Raw genomic sequence first — 18771 nt, 5'->3', positions numbered from 1 at the left:
CAACGATTTTTATTATTACATTTTTTAACTAAATAACTGGATAAAATACAAAGTCACCCTTTTGAATGATAGTTTGTGTTTATGTTTATTCACTTCATGATGAAATTTGTTTGTTCAATGAAAAAAAGAAAAATATAATAAGATATTATGGCCTATACGAGGCATAATGAAACGTATAGCTCATCTACGGAGAGACACGAGTCATAAAAGTCCCATGTGAGACAGACATATGGTTCATCCACGAAAAACTATATATAGGGCCTATATAGGGATGAACATTTTGTCCCAAATGCACGTACTCGTACTCGTATGCGTACCGATTTAACCTGTTCAGTACGACTATCGGTACTCCTTTTTTTGTTGAATTTCGTTACATGTACAATTGGGTATAGGTACGAGTGCGTTTGGTATTTTGTATATGTTTGGAATATATGTAAGGGTTTAATTGGGATTCTTCATATTTAATATATAAAGTAAATTATCTAACCATATTATTATTGAACAAGTATCAAACGTTTCTTTTATATTAAATAATATTACATCCAATGGTCGAACAAACAAGCATATAACTTAAATTCAACGGCCAGATTAGGTTCTTCAATACTATCTGATCATTAAATTGACGACCAATTTGGTACCCGGCGCGCACCTGTACTTGTACCGGTACCTGAACTAATTCAGGTTATTTGTTACTCATACCGGTATCGGTTTCAAGATCGTTGGAGATTTGGTTATGAAAAACTAAAGCGGTACAAAAACGGGTACCTTACCAAAATACCCATAGCGATACTCGTACCATACCGAACAATTCGATACGGGTATTGGTATACATTTTTACCAATGTTTGGTACGGGTAAAGTCGGGTACATGTATGGGTACGGATACGGGTATTGTACCAAGCTCATCCCTAGGCCTATACGAGACACATAGGGCTACAAAAACCTATATGAGACATAAAGGTCGCGACTCTGATTTCTCCGTTCGAGTTGTATAGGCACGGAATGTCTATATAGGTTGTATAGGCATATACAAATCGTATTGGTCTACACAAGCACCATGGAGGTGGTGTTTGTATATAGCATCAGCCCCGCCTTGAAGGTGTGCGAGCCGCACCTTCGGCCCGCGCACTTTTTTTTCGGGGGAGGGGGGGGAGTTTTTTATACATTTTTTATATATATTTAAAAAAATTATTCATATGTAGTATAAATGGATTTTGATCTCTCTTAAAATTGTCGGGCCAAAACAAATTTTCATTCAATCAATTGGTTAAAATTTATGTCATTGGCCCAAACCAAATGACAAAATCAATAATAATAAAAATAAAATTAATAATCATTTAAAAAAAGAAAAGAAAACGCCGATCAAAATAAGGCCTTTGGCGACGTTTCGTCGTTCTCGTTTCCCTTCCAAGTTCCAACCCTCCTTCTTTAGTTCCCTGCCACCATTCACCACCATCTCCAACAATCCATCATTGTCGGTGCCACCGAACAGAACACCAGCCACCGCCATGGCAACTTAGTGGCTCACCAGAGTATGATTTCAAGTTTTAACTATTTGATTATTTTATTTTATGGTTGTTCTGTTATTTGGTCGAATGATTGGATATTTGGATAATATAAACTGTGAAGAGGTGATCAAATAATATGTTGTCAAGAATTATAGGAGAATTTCACGAATAATTGGTTAGCGGTTAGCTATTATTGTATTTGACTTTATTATTATATTTTTGTTATTTTTATTGTTATAACATTAATGTCATTTTAAAAAAATTAGCTTATATATTTTGTTACTCGTTAGAGGCTATAGGCTTTTTTATTTTAACTCGGCTGAGGTATTAAAATTCTCGGCTAACGGCTCTCAATAGCATCCCTTAAGAGATTCATATTTGAACCTATTATGCATAGTGACGTTATAAGTAAAATGTTTAGGTTGACTTTAGAATGGAAATACTTTTTTTGAGCATGAATGCATAGGAAAAACAAAATAGTTTCTTGACGGTTGTTGATCACCGGATAGCAACATATATCTATAGCCAACTCTTTTGCAGCTCTATCTCACTACGGCATCTGAGTTATATGTAAAGATGCTAAGCAATCTGAAGGTAGTTATTTGTTGCACTGTTTCTTGTGTCTTATCTTTTATCACATCAAACTTTTGTCACTGCATCGATATTACATGTTATCCTTAAGCTTTTCTTGAGCTGTAAAATTGCGTTATGTATTTTTCCATCTTTCATATTTCCATATTGTTAGTTTCTAATACTCATATCTATCATCAATATTGTTTTTATGTAGAAAATGTAAGACTTTACCAACAAGATTAATAAGCAGCATCTTTAAATAAGTTAAAAAGCTTAACAATCTATTCAACATGGTTGGCTCTCGAGACAGTTGGCGAGCACACAAAGTCTTGTTAAGGAACACTGTTACATGAAGAAATTAATCAAGAAAGTGTGATCTTTTATTAATTTGAAAAACTCGGACCAGTATTGGTATAAAACTAGTTTCTTTAATAGCCTTAAAGTGCATCCTCGTGCAAAAAATGGGTTGTTACCCGCAAGGAATGCGTCAAAGAAAAAGCTCAAGCGACCACATGGTCGTGATGCCACAAATAAGTGTATCATAGATAAACCGATTATAACATAATAATTAAAATTAATTAACTACGCGTTCTCCTTGGCAATCTTCTCAGCCTTGGCAATCACCTCATCGATTCCTCCAACCATATAAAACGATTGCTCCGGGAGATCATCGTACTTTCCATCAAGAACACCCTACGCATATAACGTTAACAAAACATCATAAACATATTTGATGTATTTTATCATAAACATTTAAACAAGTTTTATTGATTGAAAATTTGAACGGTACCTGGAAGCTCGCAACACTTTCTTTGATATCGACGTACTTCCCTGGAGCGCCTGTGAACACTTCTGCAACATGGAACGGCCGGCTCAAGAAACGTTGGATCTTACGAGCACGTGAAACGGTCATTTTGTCATCTTCACTAAGTTCATCCATTCCTAGAATAGCAATAATATCCTGAAGGTTCTTGTACTTTTGGAGCACTTCTTGCACGCCACGAGCCGTTTTATAATGCTCTTCACCAAGAATACGAGGAGAAAGCATTCGAGATGTTGAATCCAATGGATCAACAACCGGATAGATCCCCAGCTCTGAAATCTACATAAACCAAAATATATCAGTTAGTGCTTATTATAGTTATAATAATAATCATTGTACTCTTATATGTAGTTGATTATTTTATACATAAACCAAAATATATCAGTTAGTGCTTATTATAGTTATAATAATAGTCATTGTACTCTTATATATAGTTGATTATTATATACATAAACCAAAATATATCAATTAGTGCTTATTATAGTTATAATAATAATCATTGTACTCTTATATACAGTTGATTATTATATACATAAACCAAAATATATCAATTAGTGCTTATTATAGTTATAACTTATAATAATAGTCATTGTATATACAATACTTCGAGCCGGGGGTCTCACCGGAAGCAGCCTCTCTATCCTTATGGGGTAGAGGTAAGGCTGTATACATCTTACCCTCCTCAGACCCTACTATAGCTTTGCTATTGGTGGGATATACTGAGTACGATGATGATGATGTATATACAATACTTGTCTTGAAAGCACAGTGGTGGCGTCCAAATGAGCAAAGGTAGTTGCGGGAGCAGGATCAGATCAGTCAAGTCATTGATTATTATATACAATACTTGTCTTGAAAGCACAGTGGTGGCGTCCAAATGAGCAAAGGTAGTTGCGGGAGCAGGATCAGTCAAGTCATCAGCGGGCACGTAGATGGCTTGCACAGATGTAATGGAGCCTTTCTTAGTTGTGGTAATACGTTCCTGAAGGCCTCCAAGATCCGTAGCTAGTGTCGGTTGGTACCCGACAGCAGACGGTATGCGTCCCAACAAAGCCGACACCTCGGAATTGGCCTATACATCAACATTAACAAACATGAAACTAAAAGCCATAACATCATCAACATACTTAAGCGGAAATGAAATTTTTGTATCGTTAATAAACCTGAGTGAAACGGAAAATATTGTCGATGAACAGAAGCACATCCTGGCCTTCAGCATCACGGAAGTGCCCGGCGGCGGTGATTCCTGTGAGTCCCACACGAGCACGAGCACCCGGAGGCTCGTTCATTTGGCCATACACAAGAGCACACTTGCTTTCGGATTGTTGGTCTCCGAGCTTAATCACACCACTTTCAATCATTTCTCGGTACAAATCATTTCCCTCTCGAGTCCGCTCGCCAACGCCAGCAAACACCGAGAAACCACCGTGAGCTTTTGCGATGTTGTTAATTAGCTCCATGATAAGCACTGTCTTCCCGACATCAGCACCACCGAACAAACCGATCTTTCCACCTCTTTGATATGGAGCAAGAAGATCCACAACCTACAAGCCCATAACAAAACAAAACATGAACGTGAAACAATCAAATATTATTATTATAAGTGTGATTAATCAATCACCTTGATTCCGGTGACTAGGATCTGCTGTTCGGTTGCCTGATCAACGAATTCTGGAGCTTCACGATGAATTGGAAGATAATGGTCCGTTTCTTTAATGTTTAAACAATCGAAAACGGTTAATAGTTAGTTTGAATGATAAGATCATACACGCATAACAAAGGGAACGTACAACATGGAAAATACATGGAGAAAATATAGGAGAAATGAAATGATTCAATGGTTTCTAGGAGAGAGACGAAACTATTTAAATTTGTAGGTGATCGGCTACTTGAAATGACGGCTCATATGATTGTTGTAGAGTATGTCAGCGATTGCGTGCTGAGTTGGACAATCCACACATGTTCCGTCATTTCGTATGGAGGAACGCCAATAAAACATACATAATCCGTCATATCAAATGGAGGAGCCACCAAAGTAATAATTGATTGTACAAGTCAGCATTTTACTTGACTTTGTACTGTTCAGGACAGTGTTTTAAATATCGGTTTATACTGGCCGGTTGAACCGGTAATACCGGGTTTCGCATATCAGAGCAGTATTTTGAGCCCAATATTTGTGGGCGGTCTGCTAGAACATTAAACCGACGGTTTTTTTTATCTAAAATACCAATTTAAACCGGCAAACCGGTTTAGAGCCCAAGAGATTTTTGATATTTTACGGCCTATATTAAAAATTAATTTTAACCTAGCGATTAGCATTGAAACGAGTATACTTTTGATTATTTTTTAAAAAACGAGTGGTGTTGTATTATTTTGTGATTATGGATTAACTTTTGGATTATATTTTATTATGGAATCATATGTTTTTTGGTTATTTTTTGAGTTGAAGTTGCAATTATATCAAATTACAAGGTAAATTATTCAATCCGGTTGAACCTTCCAGTACAACCCGGTTCAACCAGTTATACCATTTTTCATCTCAATCCGGTATGAGTAAAAAACTGGGTTTTAAAACATTGGTTCATGATTTGCCATTCTTTATATTTCATTGTGGTTCCTTCATTTATAATGACGGAAACTTGCGAGACAAACGCTGACATGGTTTGCAATGTATTAGAATCCGTCATTCCAAATGACGAATTGCATAGAAACCAAAACAGTTTCGTATATGTATCAAGCACATGAATTTCTTCCGTTAAAAAAAACAGTCAAAATATACGCCTTACTTAATTCTCCCCTATGATCAATAGCCTCTCCGATGACATTAATAATCCGACCAAGAGTCGGCCTGCCAACAGGAACCTGTCATAAACACTTGACAACATTAACAAAATCGAACAATGACCGAATCTTTAACCTTAAACATATCCTATATAAGCTTACAAGAATAGGTGAGCCAGTGTTAAGCACTTTCTGGCCTCTAACAAGCCCTTCAGTCCCATCCATAGCAATCGTCCTAACCACATTCTCCCCCATATGCTGTGCCACCTCCAACACCAGCCGGGTCGGGTTATCCATCACCTCCAAGGCCGTCATGATCGGCGGCAACCCATCTTCAAATCTCACATCCACACCGCACCGATCACCTGGCAAACCTGGCCCAAGGCACCCTTACCCGAATGCTCATCCGTTATCTTCCCAGTTGCCTTGGAAGACTCCGGAGACGCCGGAGCCACGGCGGCAGCTGTGGCATACCCCGCCGTGGCTGCACGGTTGAGGAGAAAGCCCACCGGAGAAGGGCGGAAACGTGTGCATGGGATTGGTGGGGTGTGGGATTTGGTGAGTGATGTTGGTGGTTTAATGCGGCGGAGTATGGAGGATAGAAGCCTCCGGGAAGCCATGTGTGATGGGTAAGTAGTAGAGGTTAAAATGTTTGTGACGACAGATTGAAATTAAATTAAGAAAATGAAATGAGTTTTTTAAGGAAGATGATGAGTGAAATACTGGGGTGAAGATTTATTCAGAAGGCTGAGGTTCGTTGTAGTTTTGCTTTGAACACGGTATTTCAGCCGAATTTCGGAGTAATTTGTTTTCTTTTTGGTAAAATAAGCCTTTCATCCCTTTGCTTTAATGCTTTTCTCATTCTTGCACATAACATAAATTAATAATGTTTATACCATAATTCATCAAACGTTATTTGCAATTTACAAATATACATATGTTAGTATTTTTTCTATATATTTCTATAAAATTCTTGTCCAAATATATATCAAAAAGTATTAGTTAGGTGCTGTCTGTTTTTTTAGAGATAAAATGTCTGCAGTCTGTTAAAATAATTGGTAGCATGCAAGAAGAAGACTATTTTTTTTTTCGATGTCTGTAGACCGCTAAAATAATTGGTGGTAGTGGGTGGACGGTGGTCGACGGGTGGTGGTGGTGGACGATTGGTGGTAGACAATGGTGGTTGGTGGAGAATGATGGGTGATGGTGATGGACGGTGATGGTAGATGGTGGTGGTGGTAGTGGATGGTTGTTGGTGGTGGTGGCGGACGATGGGTGGTGGGTGGTGGTGGTGGTGTACAGTGGGTGTTGGTAGGGTGTGAAGAGGTTTGAAGAATTTGGATATTAGCTTGTTTTTTTTAAGACCATAAAAACATTTTTTAGGTCTTTTTTTAAGAAAAAAACAAACTGTCTTCCAAAGCTTATGTCTGCATGCCCGCAAACATAAGCCCACTACAGACCTTTTAATCAAAAATAAACCGAACCTTATTTTTCAGTGATTGTTGTTTATCTCAAGCATGATGAAAATCATAGGTCAAACATTCAAAGCTAATTGTTAGGTGGGTTGTGCAGCCAACGTTCAAGAAACTGCAATACAAGAAATATATCGGTAGGCCTCTAAAGTTGAAAAAACAGTAAAAGTATCATGCCGATCACGTAAATTAAGATATTCGTGGACGTAGTTAGTTAACAACGCTATTTGTGGGCTTGGTTTTACACTTTTATGAAACCTTACTAGGAACTAATGAGACAACTAATTCATACATGAAGTTTCACAGTAACTTATTCCCATTAATGAGTTTTGTATTGTTTGATGTATATTATGGACTTTACATGATAGTTATTTTGTCTCAAGCATGATGAAAATCAGTGATCAAACATTCAAAGCCAATTGTTAGACGAGTGCATAAGCGTCTACATTCCCAACAATTTTAGGATGACAAAATGTCTTACTTTCCGGTTTAAAAAGGCCGGCCTGAGAGAGTTACAGTGTCATGAAACTCTTACAATTACTAGTGTGCATTTTGTAACCATTATGTGATTGTAGAATTACTATAAACATTTATATGTAACAAAATGACAAGCCACACACACCGTACTTAGTTATTCATATGAGATATCTGTTAAAAGAAACTGATCGAAAGAAACGCATATGACATATGATCCATTAATGTCTCATCAATTTATCAGACACAAACGTTACATGTTTCTTTTATCAACTTTTTTATACAATACAATTTATATGTTATGTTTTTATATATAAGAAATGTACTATTAGAGCTTTCGCATATTATAACTTAACTACAAATCACACTTTTCAAAATTTATCTCTTATTTTAAAAAATCTTTCTCGTGCATCCCATCCATCATTTTTATTTTTATCTTATTCAAAAACACATATTTTATTATATTTTTTATTTTTATACACTTATAATAATTTGATGGAGAATGAATAGTAACAACTTTTTTATAATTTATGAAAAAACTATTGTGGCAATTTTTCATAATTTAAGGTTAAAGTAAGAGCATTCACATTATGTCCATCATATTCATTGAGTGTGTTTTCATAATGTAGAAAGTGTTGCGAGTGAAGGAAATAAAAATACAGTGATTGTTCTGTAAATTTAAAAAGTTACTGTTCACCATCTATAAATTTTAATATTTGTTGAAAGTGGTTGTGACTAAATAAGAGAGAGAATGTAATGATAAAAATATGAAAAAATATTATTTGATTGAAAAGAAAAGAGAAAATGTAGTATTTTTTTAGTGTAATTTTGGATTTAAAAATAGGAAAAAGGATGAGAATGCTCTAAAATGGTGGTAGAGGTGGAGTGTCTTTTTCAAAGAAGTTTTTATATTTTAGTGATGCGAGGTTATGGACGCTCTTAGGTGGTTTTTGTTTTTAGATCGAAAAACTCTTATCACCCTCTTTTGTCTGTGCCTAGTAAACGTTTTAGTCTGTAATGTGTTGTTTTTTTATAAGACATTTCATTTAAAAAGGTCTGTGTGTCTTCTTATCCTAGAAACCTTGACTACTCACTTCAAACCTCTTCAAACCTTCAAACCCTACTTTTCAAACAAAACACACATATCGATCTCCCCCTCTCCTCCACCCATCACCATTGTGACTCCCCCTTTCTTTCACCCACCACCGTCATCACACCTCCTTCACTAAGCCATAATCGTCTCATATTCTTCATCCGCGGGTAATGTAACCATTCTCTATGTTCATTCAAATCTAGGGTTTTATTTTTTAGATACTAGATCCGAGATCCGATCATGTAATGTTTTGTGATTAGTGTAACCATTTGAATGCATATTTATATGATAACATACTCATTAATATTTTGTGATTAGTGTAACCATTTGTACTCAGATTTATAATAAAAATGTTAGTTATAAGTTTATTTTATTTTCATCTTTTTAAAAAAAATTTAGTTATATATATATTTTTTGTATCTTTTTAAAAACTTTTTAGTTATATTTTTATTTTTTTGTAACCAATCGTATTATACCATGTGAACTACTAACATTTTTTATTATAATTTTTATCCTTAAAACCAATTATATTATGCCATGTGGACTACTAGCATTTTTATTTTTATTTTATTGTTTTCTCTTTAATTGTAAAGTTACGATCTTTGTAAAGTTCCGAGTATGCTATTGCAACATGCTTATTTTTAATTATCTACATATCGATACACTTTCTTTTTTCAAAACAAAGTTAATAATGGTAATGTACAAATGATCAAAGCAGAAACGTATATGTCATCAAAATTGTGTCATTTTTGTCATTCTAACTAACAGGCAATCACTCACATACTTAACAACAATGTTAATGTTAGGTGTCAACAAGAGTATTTTACCGTATGCACATTAGATATCAATTTTCCCATGAGTTTGTGTTTTTTAAAAACTTTTATAAATAAACTAAGGGGGTGTTAATGAAAACTCGTTATAACTTTTGAATAAGTTAATGATGGTTGGGTAAAAGTTAGTTATTATTATATATTAATTAGTTATATTTAGGTAATAAATGAATGGACATTGATACTTCAAGCATTGCTATGTGTTTTCAGGACATTGGAAGTTAAGGAGCTTAAATGAGCTAATTCAGAGCCATCCAAATAAATATTAAGCAAGCCTCGAGATGATGGAAGCATGGGGAAACATGTATTGAGGGTTAAGAAGGATTTGAGAGAGGATTGGATGAGAAACATGAAGCCGAAGCGAAAACTGAACAAGATGGGTTACCAAGAAAGTGTCTTTTAGTAAAACGGGCATATCTCGGCCTAGAAAATGAGTTACGGAATTCAAAATATATGAATTTCATGTTTCTCAACGAGAGGGATCTGAATTTGAAGTCAGTTGCATCTTTGCGTATCGCGATACGCGATACGCGAAGATGCTCAATGTTGGTAAAAATTAGGGTTTTTCACTATATAAACGATTTTTTGACCCTTTTCAGATTATCACGACTTCCAGAGGCAGAAGATGTGTTCTAGGGAGACTTTCAGCCATCTTGAAGCTTCCGGTTCCATCATTGATCATATGTTCATCAAGACGAGTGCTTTAACGATTATGTCGATGTCCGGCTAGTCGTGTGTGTTCGTTCTAGGCTAAGATTTTGTGTGAAATATTGTTATGATCAGATTCTTATGCTTAATGATTATAGCTTGATTGATTTTATATGAATTTGTCTTTCTTAATTAGTTATTTGGTTGATTAAAGTTTGTGTTTGCGATTATTGATTTGTGTAACGTTATTTGGTTGTTCATCAACATTTAGGGTTTACTTTTGTGTCATTGAACTAGAATCATCAAACCTTATCATTGAGTTAGTTGTCCTAGACATAGATTTGACAATCGTGGAGTCTGGGTTCATTTGTGTCAACAATTCGGTTAGGGTATCGTTTGTCATCATAAATCCAACCATAGGACTAGCAATTATTACAAAACCAAAGACGAGAGAACCTGTGATTAACGTATGGAACACATAGCCCGAACCTAGAATGAATACTTTTAATTAATATTGTTTACAACTCTTTTAAGTAATCATTAGTTTTAATTAAATCTTTTTTCTAAAAACCGCTTGACATCGTCTGTCCGCTTAGATTAAATAATTAGTTATAAATTAAATAAACCTGCACTTTCCTTGAGTCCCTGCGAAGACGACCTTACTTACCCGTACTTATTATAGGTGTTTAAGTCTTTAAATAATTGTTTTTGAGTAGACCGTGACAGCCTACGTCAGTTAATAAGTTACAAAAGTGTAACTTAGAGGTGTTTGGGATTGCTTATTTAACTCTAAAAGTGTTTTTTTGTCAAAAGTACTTATTGGCTTAGGCTTTTTGAAAATGAGTTTTTAAAAAAGTGTTTGGATTAGCTTATATAGTTGGAAAAGCCATAAGCACTTTTTAAAAAATGTTTGGCTTAGCTTATTTACATAAAATGACCAAAAAAGGTAAATGGTGGGTAGAATAGTAAAAATCCAATCAAAAAACCAAAAGCATTTTTGAAAAGCCCCAAATTGGGGGTTTTTGGAAAAGTGTTTTTTCAAACCAATTAAAAAGCCAAAACAAAATGGGCTTTTACATTTGCCAAACACCTTTTTTGCTTATTGGCTTCTTGAAAAAGCCAATAAGCCAATAAACATTTTTTCAAACTCAATCCCAAACACCCTCTTAAAAGCAATCTCAAACACCTTATTCATTTTTAAAAAGTTAATAAGTTGGTGAAAATAAGCAATCTCAAACACCCCCTAAGTACGCAAACATGCAAACACAGTTAAGCTAGTTTGATTGTAAATTACCTTTCCGATGAGAGGTTTCAAATACGGGTGTTCACATTTAGATTCGACGGTTTTTAGGTCAAAAACATGAACAACCAAATCGTTACTAACAGTTTTTGATTGTTGAAAATATATCTGGTTTAGTTTTCGTTTCATGGTATGGGCTTTATCAAGCCATACACAAAAACTTTACCAGGGAGTAAAGGTGTACAAAAAAACCGGTTCGAGACCGGTTTATGGCAAACCAACCCAAACCGGTTTGATAAGAAAACCGGTTTCACCCAAACCGTAAGTTTTGGTATCAGCTCCCCTTTTGAAAGACTAAACCGGTTTTAAAATCAAACCGGTTTGAGAAAAACCAGTTCTAAATTGAACTGAACTGGCCTGGACCATGTCGACCTCTCTTGCTACTAAATCGGTTTTGATCAAACGGTTTGGGGGAAAAAAACCGGTTTTGTACGCCTCTACCAGGGAGTAATACTTTTGGGCTTTTGGCGCCATCAGCAGAACCACCCACTTCCGGCTGCAACTGACACCATCAGCCGCCTCTCGACACCTTCTCCGGCTACCCAACCAACCACCACAATATCAATGCACACATTACTGATTCACTCTAATTAACCTCCACACATAACACCAAACATGACATCATCATCACCACCACCACCTTCATCACCCCAATCCAAAACCCTAACCCTAGACTCCACCACCTTATTCCACCAATCCCCACAACCCACACCTCCATTTCCCGCCAATTTCCCACCATCCAAACTCATCCCCAACACCAATTTCATCATCGACGGCTTCCGCTTCTCCGGCCGCCACTCCATATCCTACTTCCTATCCCACTTCCACTCCGACCACTACACCGGACTTACCTCCACCTGGTCCCACGGCATCATATACTGCTCACCCATCACTGCCCGCCTTATTACTCAAACACTCCACGTTTCCGAATCGTTTGTCGTGCCCGTACCGATCTCGAAACCGGTTTTAATCGACGGCTGTGGGGTTACTTTAATCGACGCGAATCATTGCCCCGGTGCGGTCCAGTTTTTGTTTAAAGTTGGTGTTGATGATGGGAATTGTTACCGGTACGTGCACACCGGTGACTTTCGGTATTGTGATTCGATGAAATGCGAGCCTGTGTTGAGTGAGTTTATCGGTGCGGATGCCGTTTTTTTAGATACGACTTATTGTAACCCGAAATATGCGTTTCCTTCACAACAGGAGTCTATTGATTATGTGGTTAATGTGATTAATAAATATGGGGTTGAGAATGGTAATGAGAATGAGAAGGTTTTGTTTCTTGTTGCTACTTATGTTATCGGGAAAGAGAAGATTTTGCTCGAGGTTTCGCGGAGATGTGATAGGAAGATACATGTCGATGAACGAAAGTTGGGGATTTTGCGAACGCTCGGGTTGGGGGAAGATGGGGTTTTTACTGGTGAGGAATGTGAGAGTGATGTTCATATTATCGGGTGGAATGTTTTGGGTGAGACGTGGCCGTATTTTAAACCGAATTTTGGGAAGATGAAGGAGGTTATGGAGGCTAGGGGTTACTCTAAGGTGGTTGGGTTTGTGCCGACGGGTTGGACGTATGAAGTGAAGCGGAATAAGTTTGCGGTGAGGACGAAAGATTCGTTTGAGATACATTTGGTGCCGTATAGTGAGCATTCGAATTATGAAGAGCTTAGAGAGTATGTAAAGTTTTTAAGACCGAAACGGGTTGTTCCGACGGTTGGTGTAGATATTGAGAATCTTGATGGGAAGCATGTTAATAAAATGCTGAAGCATTTTTCTGGCCTGCTTGATGAAATGGCCATTAAACAAGACTTCTTGATGGGATTTCGTCGTGGGCCCAAGGAAAACGTGCAGGAGCTCAAAAAAGAAGAACAGGTACTGTTAACCGACAAAGAAATGGATGAAATGGTACAGGAACTTAATGATTGCTTGCCTGATTGGGTCACTAGAGATCAGATGATGGATATGTAAACAAATCAGGAAAAAATGTTGTTGAAGCAGCTTCTTATTTTTATGAACATGAAACCGAATATCGTGAACAGGTTGTTACCAGCACCCCTGTTTCTGCTTCGCAAGAAAGCTCGGTTGATATAGTTAAGCAGGTTATTGCCCATGCTTCATCCACCTGCTCACCCGTTAAAACCTTTGCATCATGTTCAACTACTGTTAAAACTATATTAAAAAGTGAGGTTAGTCCTTCAAGTAAAAGAAAAAAACCATCCAGCGCTAAACAATTAAGTAAGAAGATTATTTCTCCTAGCCAAAAAAGGAAGACGAGTGAAAGTAAGTCAAGCAAGAAACCAAAACTCGCTTCGCAACTTGAATCCAGTGGACCAAAGCAACATACAATAACTAAGTTCTTCAATAAGGTTTCACGTACAGTTGAACAGCCTCAAAATGATGAAGAGGTTTTGCCAGATACTTTGACCGCACCTTACAAAGATGAGGTGGATCAATTTATTCAAATTATAAATGGCAGTGAGTCGGTGCGTGGTTATGCTGCTACTATTTTAGAGGAAACAAGGGGAGATGTTAATAAAGCTCTCGACTTGTATTACACCAAATCTAAAGATAAACAAAGCGAAAGTAATAAGAGTTTAGATCAAAGTAGCTGTTTTGTTGAAGACACTGAAGCACCTGTTAAAGATAAGTCCTGGTCCAAGCAGTCAAAAGAGTCTTTGACACCTCAATCGCCAGCTGGCAATGTTGCTTCCAATCTTGTATCACTACCGCCTGAGAAGTATTCTCCCACAGACCATGGTTGGTCTTAGTTACTGTTGTAAATGGTTGATTAAAATATTACATTGTTTACCATCAGTTATATATCAATGAAACATGAATGTTTTCAGAACATAACATTTAATTGAGTTATTAACTTTATAACTTATATAATACTAAGATTTTAACACTGCAGCCTGCTGGAAAAAAGACCAGTCTGCACCCTATCTACATCTTGCCAGGACATTTAGTTTGCTGGAAGACAAAAAAGGAAAACTTAAAGCTACATCTATGCTTTGCAATATGTTTAGGAGGTTTGTTGCTGTACAAGGCATACATTTGGTTTTTTTAATGATTTTTGGTGTCCTTACATGCAATGTTTCTTTTTAAACAGCTTATTAATTTTGTCACCAGGGATGTACTGCCAGCTGTGTACTTGTGCACACACAAGATTGCACCTGACCATGAAAACATGGTTAGTATGCCTGCTAGTATCTAATTATGCAAATACACCATTTCTCGAACACTATATATGTGTTAATATTGTTTTAAACACGTGTGCGCGTGTAACAGTTGTTTTCATGTGATTATGATGCAGGAACTGAACATTGGTGAAAGTATTGTGAAAGCAGCATTGGAAGAGGCGTGCGGGACAAGCAAGTCAAAGATTCAGGATTTGTCCGACAAGTTAGGTGATCTTGGTATGCGATTATGATTATGTATCCTGAATTTTTTTGTGTTGCGTTTATTTTTCATGCTAAGTAATCTGTTTGAATAAGGTGATGTTGCTCAACTTTGTCGTCAGACACAAAGATTACTTGCGCCTCCATCCCCACTTTCAATCCGAGGTGTTTATTCAGTTCTTCGGGAGATAAGGTATGAAATTCATATATTCTATATGATGTGTTCATCTGATAAGCAATCCTCTACTGATTATTACATGTTAATATAGAATTGGTCAGTGTGCAAACAGGTAGTGGAAGTACCATGAGAAAGAGAAGCCTCATTGTTAATCTAATGAGATCTTGTAGAGAGATGGAGATCAAGTTTATAGTGAGAACATTGGTAAGTTTTTTATTGAAAATTCTGATATGAAATTTTTGTATCCCGACACCTTACTGGTTGGTCGTTACAATTCATCCTTTGTCTCTGGTCATGCAGCATATTTAGATTTCTATGTTTGGATTTCTTGGTGATGTGTAGGTTAGGAATTTAAGAATCGGGGCCATGATGAAAACTGTTCTGCCTGCATTTGCTCACGCAACTGTTATGAACTCCTGCCATGGAAAAGCCATAGAAAATCTCAAAGAAACGCTTCAGGTTAGTTCTTGATAACGATTCTAGGCTTCATCATTGGTTCATATTTTATCAGCATGCTCTACTGACGCACTCTTTTCTATTAGGGTCTATCTGCAGCAGTTATTAAAGCATATGATATACTCCCAAATTTGGTAACTTTATTATGGAAAATTGGAAATAAATAATCCCAAAGTTTGTGTATTGGCCGATAATAATCCCAACTTTAAAAATCACTACCAGCGGTCCCAACTTTAAACTATTTTTGTCTCAATGGTCCTCTGTTAAAAAACACTTACCGCCGCTACGTTTTTCCCGAGTTTCAAACCGATGTTTTAGGGCTTTTGATCGAAAGAACGATACGAGTCGACCGATGTAAAACTTATCTCGAAAAGGTGATCCAAGCGACGAAACAATGTTTCAATTCGGGTGTTTGAATTTCCAATTAACAAAAATCAAGTCATTTGAATCATCGTTTCGAGATAAGTTTTGCATCAGTTGAATCGTATCGTTCTTCTGATCAAAAGCCCTAAAACATCGGTTTGAAACTCGGGAAAAAACGTAACGACGTTAAGTGTTTTTTAACGGAGGACCATTGAGACAAAAATAGTTGAAAGTTGGGACCGCTGGTCGTGATTTTTAAAGTTGGGATAATTATCGGCCAATACACAAAAGTTGGGATTATTTATTTCCAATTTGCCTTCTTTTTTTGCATTGGATTATATTATCTATTTTAGTTGATTGTTAGATTGTTATAGTTATTCACACGCTACATTATTTTTCAGGATCTGCTCATTCCTTCTGTTATGGATAAAGGGATAGAATTTTCTTCAGAAACATTGTCTATGGTTCCTGGCATACCAATTAAGCCAATGCTGGCAAAGTATTCACAAATTGTTTTCATGAAAGAATTGTTGTTATTTATATGATTATGGTTTAATGTTAGTGTGAATTTAACAGAGTTACTAATGGAGTCCCTCAAGTGTTGAACCTTTTTCAGGGGAAAGCATTTACTTGTGAATTTAAGTAAGTTCTGATTGTTAGATTTAAATATATGATAATGCATGTCTAATCATGCAAACAAAAAATGAATATTTATAAGTCTGCTTATCTGTGCTTAGATACGATGGTCAGCGAGCCCAAGTTCACAAATTAGCTGATGGATCCATGCGTGTGTTTTCACGGAATGGGGATGAATCAACATCTAGATTTCCAGATGTTATACGTATAATAAATGAGGTTTGCAAGTCTGAGACTATGTCTTTCATCATTGATGCTGAGGTAAGTGTTTATATTGAACCTGATATCCTCATCTTTAAGCTCCTTATGCCATACATAACATGCAGTTTATTTTGGTAAAATCTTGCGGGTACAGGTGGTTGCCGTTGATAGAAAAAGTGATCCTAAACTTCGGTCATTCCAAGAACTATCTTCCCGCGATAGAGGTGGCAAAAATTCTGTAATTACAGTAGATAACATAAAGGTATCTGCTTTTCTTTCTTTTTGAAAATACTATTCATATAAGTCTGTCTTTTGTTTCTTTTACAAAGATACTATTAGATAAATGTTTTTTTAAAAGCATTGTTTAGTTATGATATAACAATTTAATTAATTAATTTATTTTTGTTTTGGAACTTTTTATGTTTGGGTTATGCCTTGTATATACTAAATGCCTAATATTGTTTGTTTGCAGGTTGATGTATGTGTATTTGCTTTTGATGTCATGTTTGCTAATGGAGAACAGTAATCATCTTGATCCTGCCCTTTGATATTTGATGAATTTTATGCATTGAACTTTTAAAATGATGATGATTAAAACTTAATGTGTGGCAGGCTGTTGGGTTTACCTCTGCGTCAAAGAAGAAAATGTGAGATCACTGATTTGTATCTGCAATTATTTTTCTAACAAGGCCTAATGTTATTATTCTGTTAAATCTCAGATCTGAAAGATTTGTTTGGTGAAGAAAAGATAGGATATTTTGAATATTCCAAACAAATAACAGTGAGGATCTTGTCATTATGTTTACTAAATGCTAATTGTTGATTCATGTTCACCATACGCTTTTATACTGTTATCAAATTTGCAGGTGGAGTCGGATGATGCTTATGTGAAAGATGAAGCCACAGTGAGTAAAATGAACCAGTTTTTCGAAGACGCTTGCAATTCCTCATGTGAAGGAATCATGGTTAAATCTCTTGATGTTGAAGCTGGTTATCTTCCATCAAAGCGTGCAGATTCTTGGTTAAAGGTTTGTTAATATTGTTTGTTTCATGACTCGGCGTTAAATTATCTTAAATGCTTAATTGGTATAATAATATCATTTGCAGGTGAAGCGAGATTATGTAGAAGGTTTAAATGATTCCTTGGACTTGGTTCCTATTGGCGCATGGTATGGGAACGGAAGGAAGGCTGGATGGTAACACGTTATAACTACCGTTGTTAAATTACTACTTTTACCATTTTCAGTTCTTTATTATGTCGCATGTGTGTAATAATAGGTACAGTCCATTTCTCATGGCGTGCTATGATCCTGACACAGAGGAATATCAAAGTGTCTGCCATGTGATGTCTGGCTTCTCTGATGCCTTCTATAGAGAGGTTCGTAATATATTAAATTAACTCTTGTTAGTAATATTCTTATTTGTGTGTGTGTGTTTTTTTTTCTTTTTTTTTTTTTTTGAAACTTACAGATGAAAGAGTTCTTCAAAGATGACAAGATTCTAGGTAAAAAAGATAAACCAGTGTATTATCAAACAGGTGAGAAGCCAGATATGTGGTTTAGTCCTGAAGTGGTGTGGGAGATCCGAGGTGCTGATTTCACTGTATCGCCCGTTCACCATGCTGCAATGGGCTTAGTGCATCAGACACGTGGCATTTCTGTTAGATTCCCTAGATTTGTTAGAGCCAGGTCAGATAAGAAGCCAAGTGATTCTAGCACAGCGACGGATATAGCTGACATGTTTCATATGCAAACTCGAAAGAAGGATGTTAGGAGCGATAACTGATGGTTGTACTTTACAACATTGTGCTTTTTGCGGCTAATTTTTGGTTGCTAGTGCAGCATTTGCTCAAGTGTAAATACAAACATGTTTTCTTGTAGCAGCAGTGCTATTTAGAAAAAAAATGAGAATTATTGAATGACAAGTAGCTGTATGCAACAATATAATATAAAATCATCTTGATATATTATCCCAGTATCTCTTGCAACTCATCGAAAAAAGGGAAAACTCAATGGTACAAAATTCAGTTGAAACTTGA

The 18771-nt window shown here is 36.2% G+C and overlaps 1 protein-coding gene and 1 pseudogene across 2 annotated transcripts; one reads left to right on the top strand and one right to left on the bottom strand.

The window, feature by feature from the left end:
• Positions 1–2540: 2540 nt before the first annotated feature.
• On the bottom strand, positions 2541–6309 carry LOC143555997 (ATP synthase subunit beta, mitochondrial-like; annotated as a pseudogene). Its single transcript, XR_013139301.1, has 7 exons — positions 5847–6309; positions 5690–5765; positions 4525–4613; positions 4067–4447; positions 3751–3975; positions 2871–3182; positions 2541–2773 (listed from the first exon to the last, which is right to left on the bottom strand). The product of XR_013139301.1 is annotated as an ATP synthase subunit beta, mitochondrial-like (transcript).
• A 5807-nt stretch (positions 6310–12116) lies between these two features.
• LOC143555996 (DNA ligase 6-like) lies at positions 12117–18518 on the top strand. The gene is given in 22 exon segments (XM_077045438.1): positions 12117–13461; positions 13464–14084; positions 14124–14258; positions 14413–14530; positions 14611–14627; positions 14630–14691; positions 14815–14917; positions 14996–15092; positions 15179–15281; positions 15420–15536; positions 15620–15667; positions 16298–16395; positions 16473–16538; positions 16634–16793; positions 16888–16995; positions 17206–17255; positions 17346–17380; positions 17453–17514; positions 17600–17761; positions 17841–17929; positions 18012–18111; positions 18204–18518. Coding segments are annotated over 22 exon segments (4011 nt in total).
• Positions 18519–18771: the final 253 nt, after the last annotated feature.

This window comes from Bidens hawaiensis, unplaced genomic scaffold, assembly GCF_021521415.1.
Source record: "Bidens hawaiensis isolate Kalapana, Puna unplaced genomic scaffold, B.hawaiensis_p1.1 tig00018424_1, whole genome shotgun sequence".
NCBI lineage: Eukaryota > Viridiplantae > Streptophyta > Magnoliopsida > Asterales > Asteraceae > Bidens > Bidens hawaiensis.
Note: the sequence above shows the minus strand (reverse complement) of the source record. Positions and strands in the feature narration are given on the sequence as shown.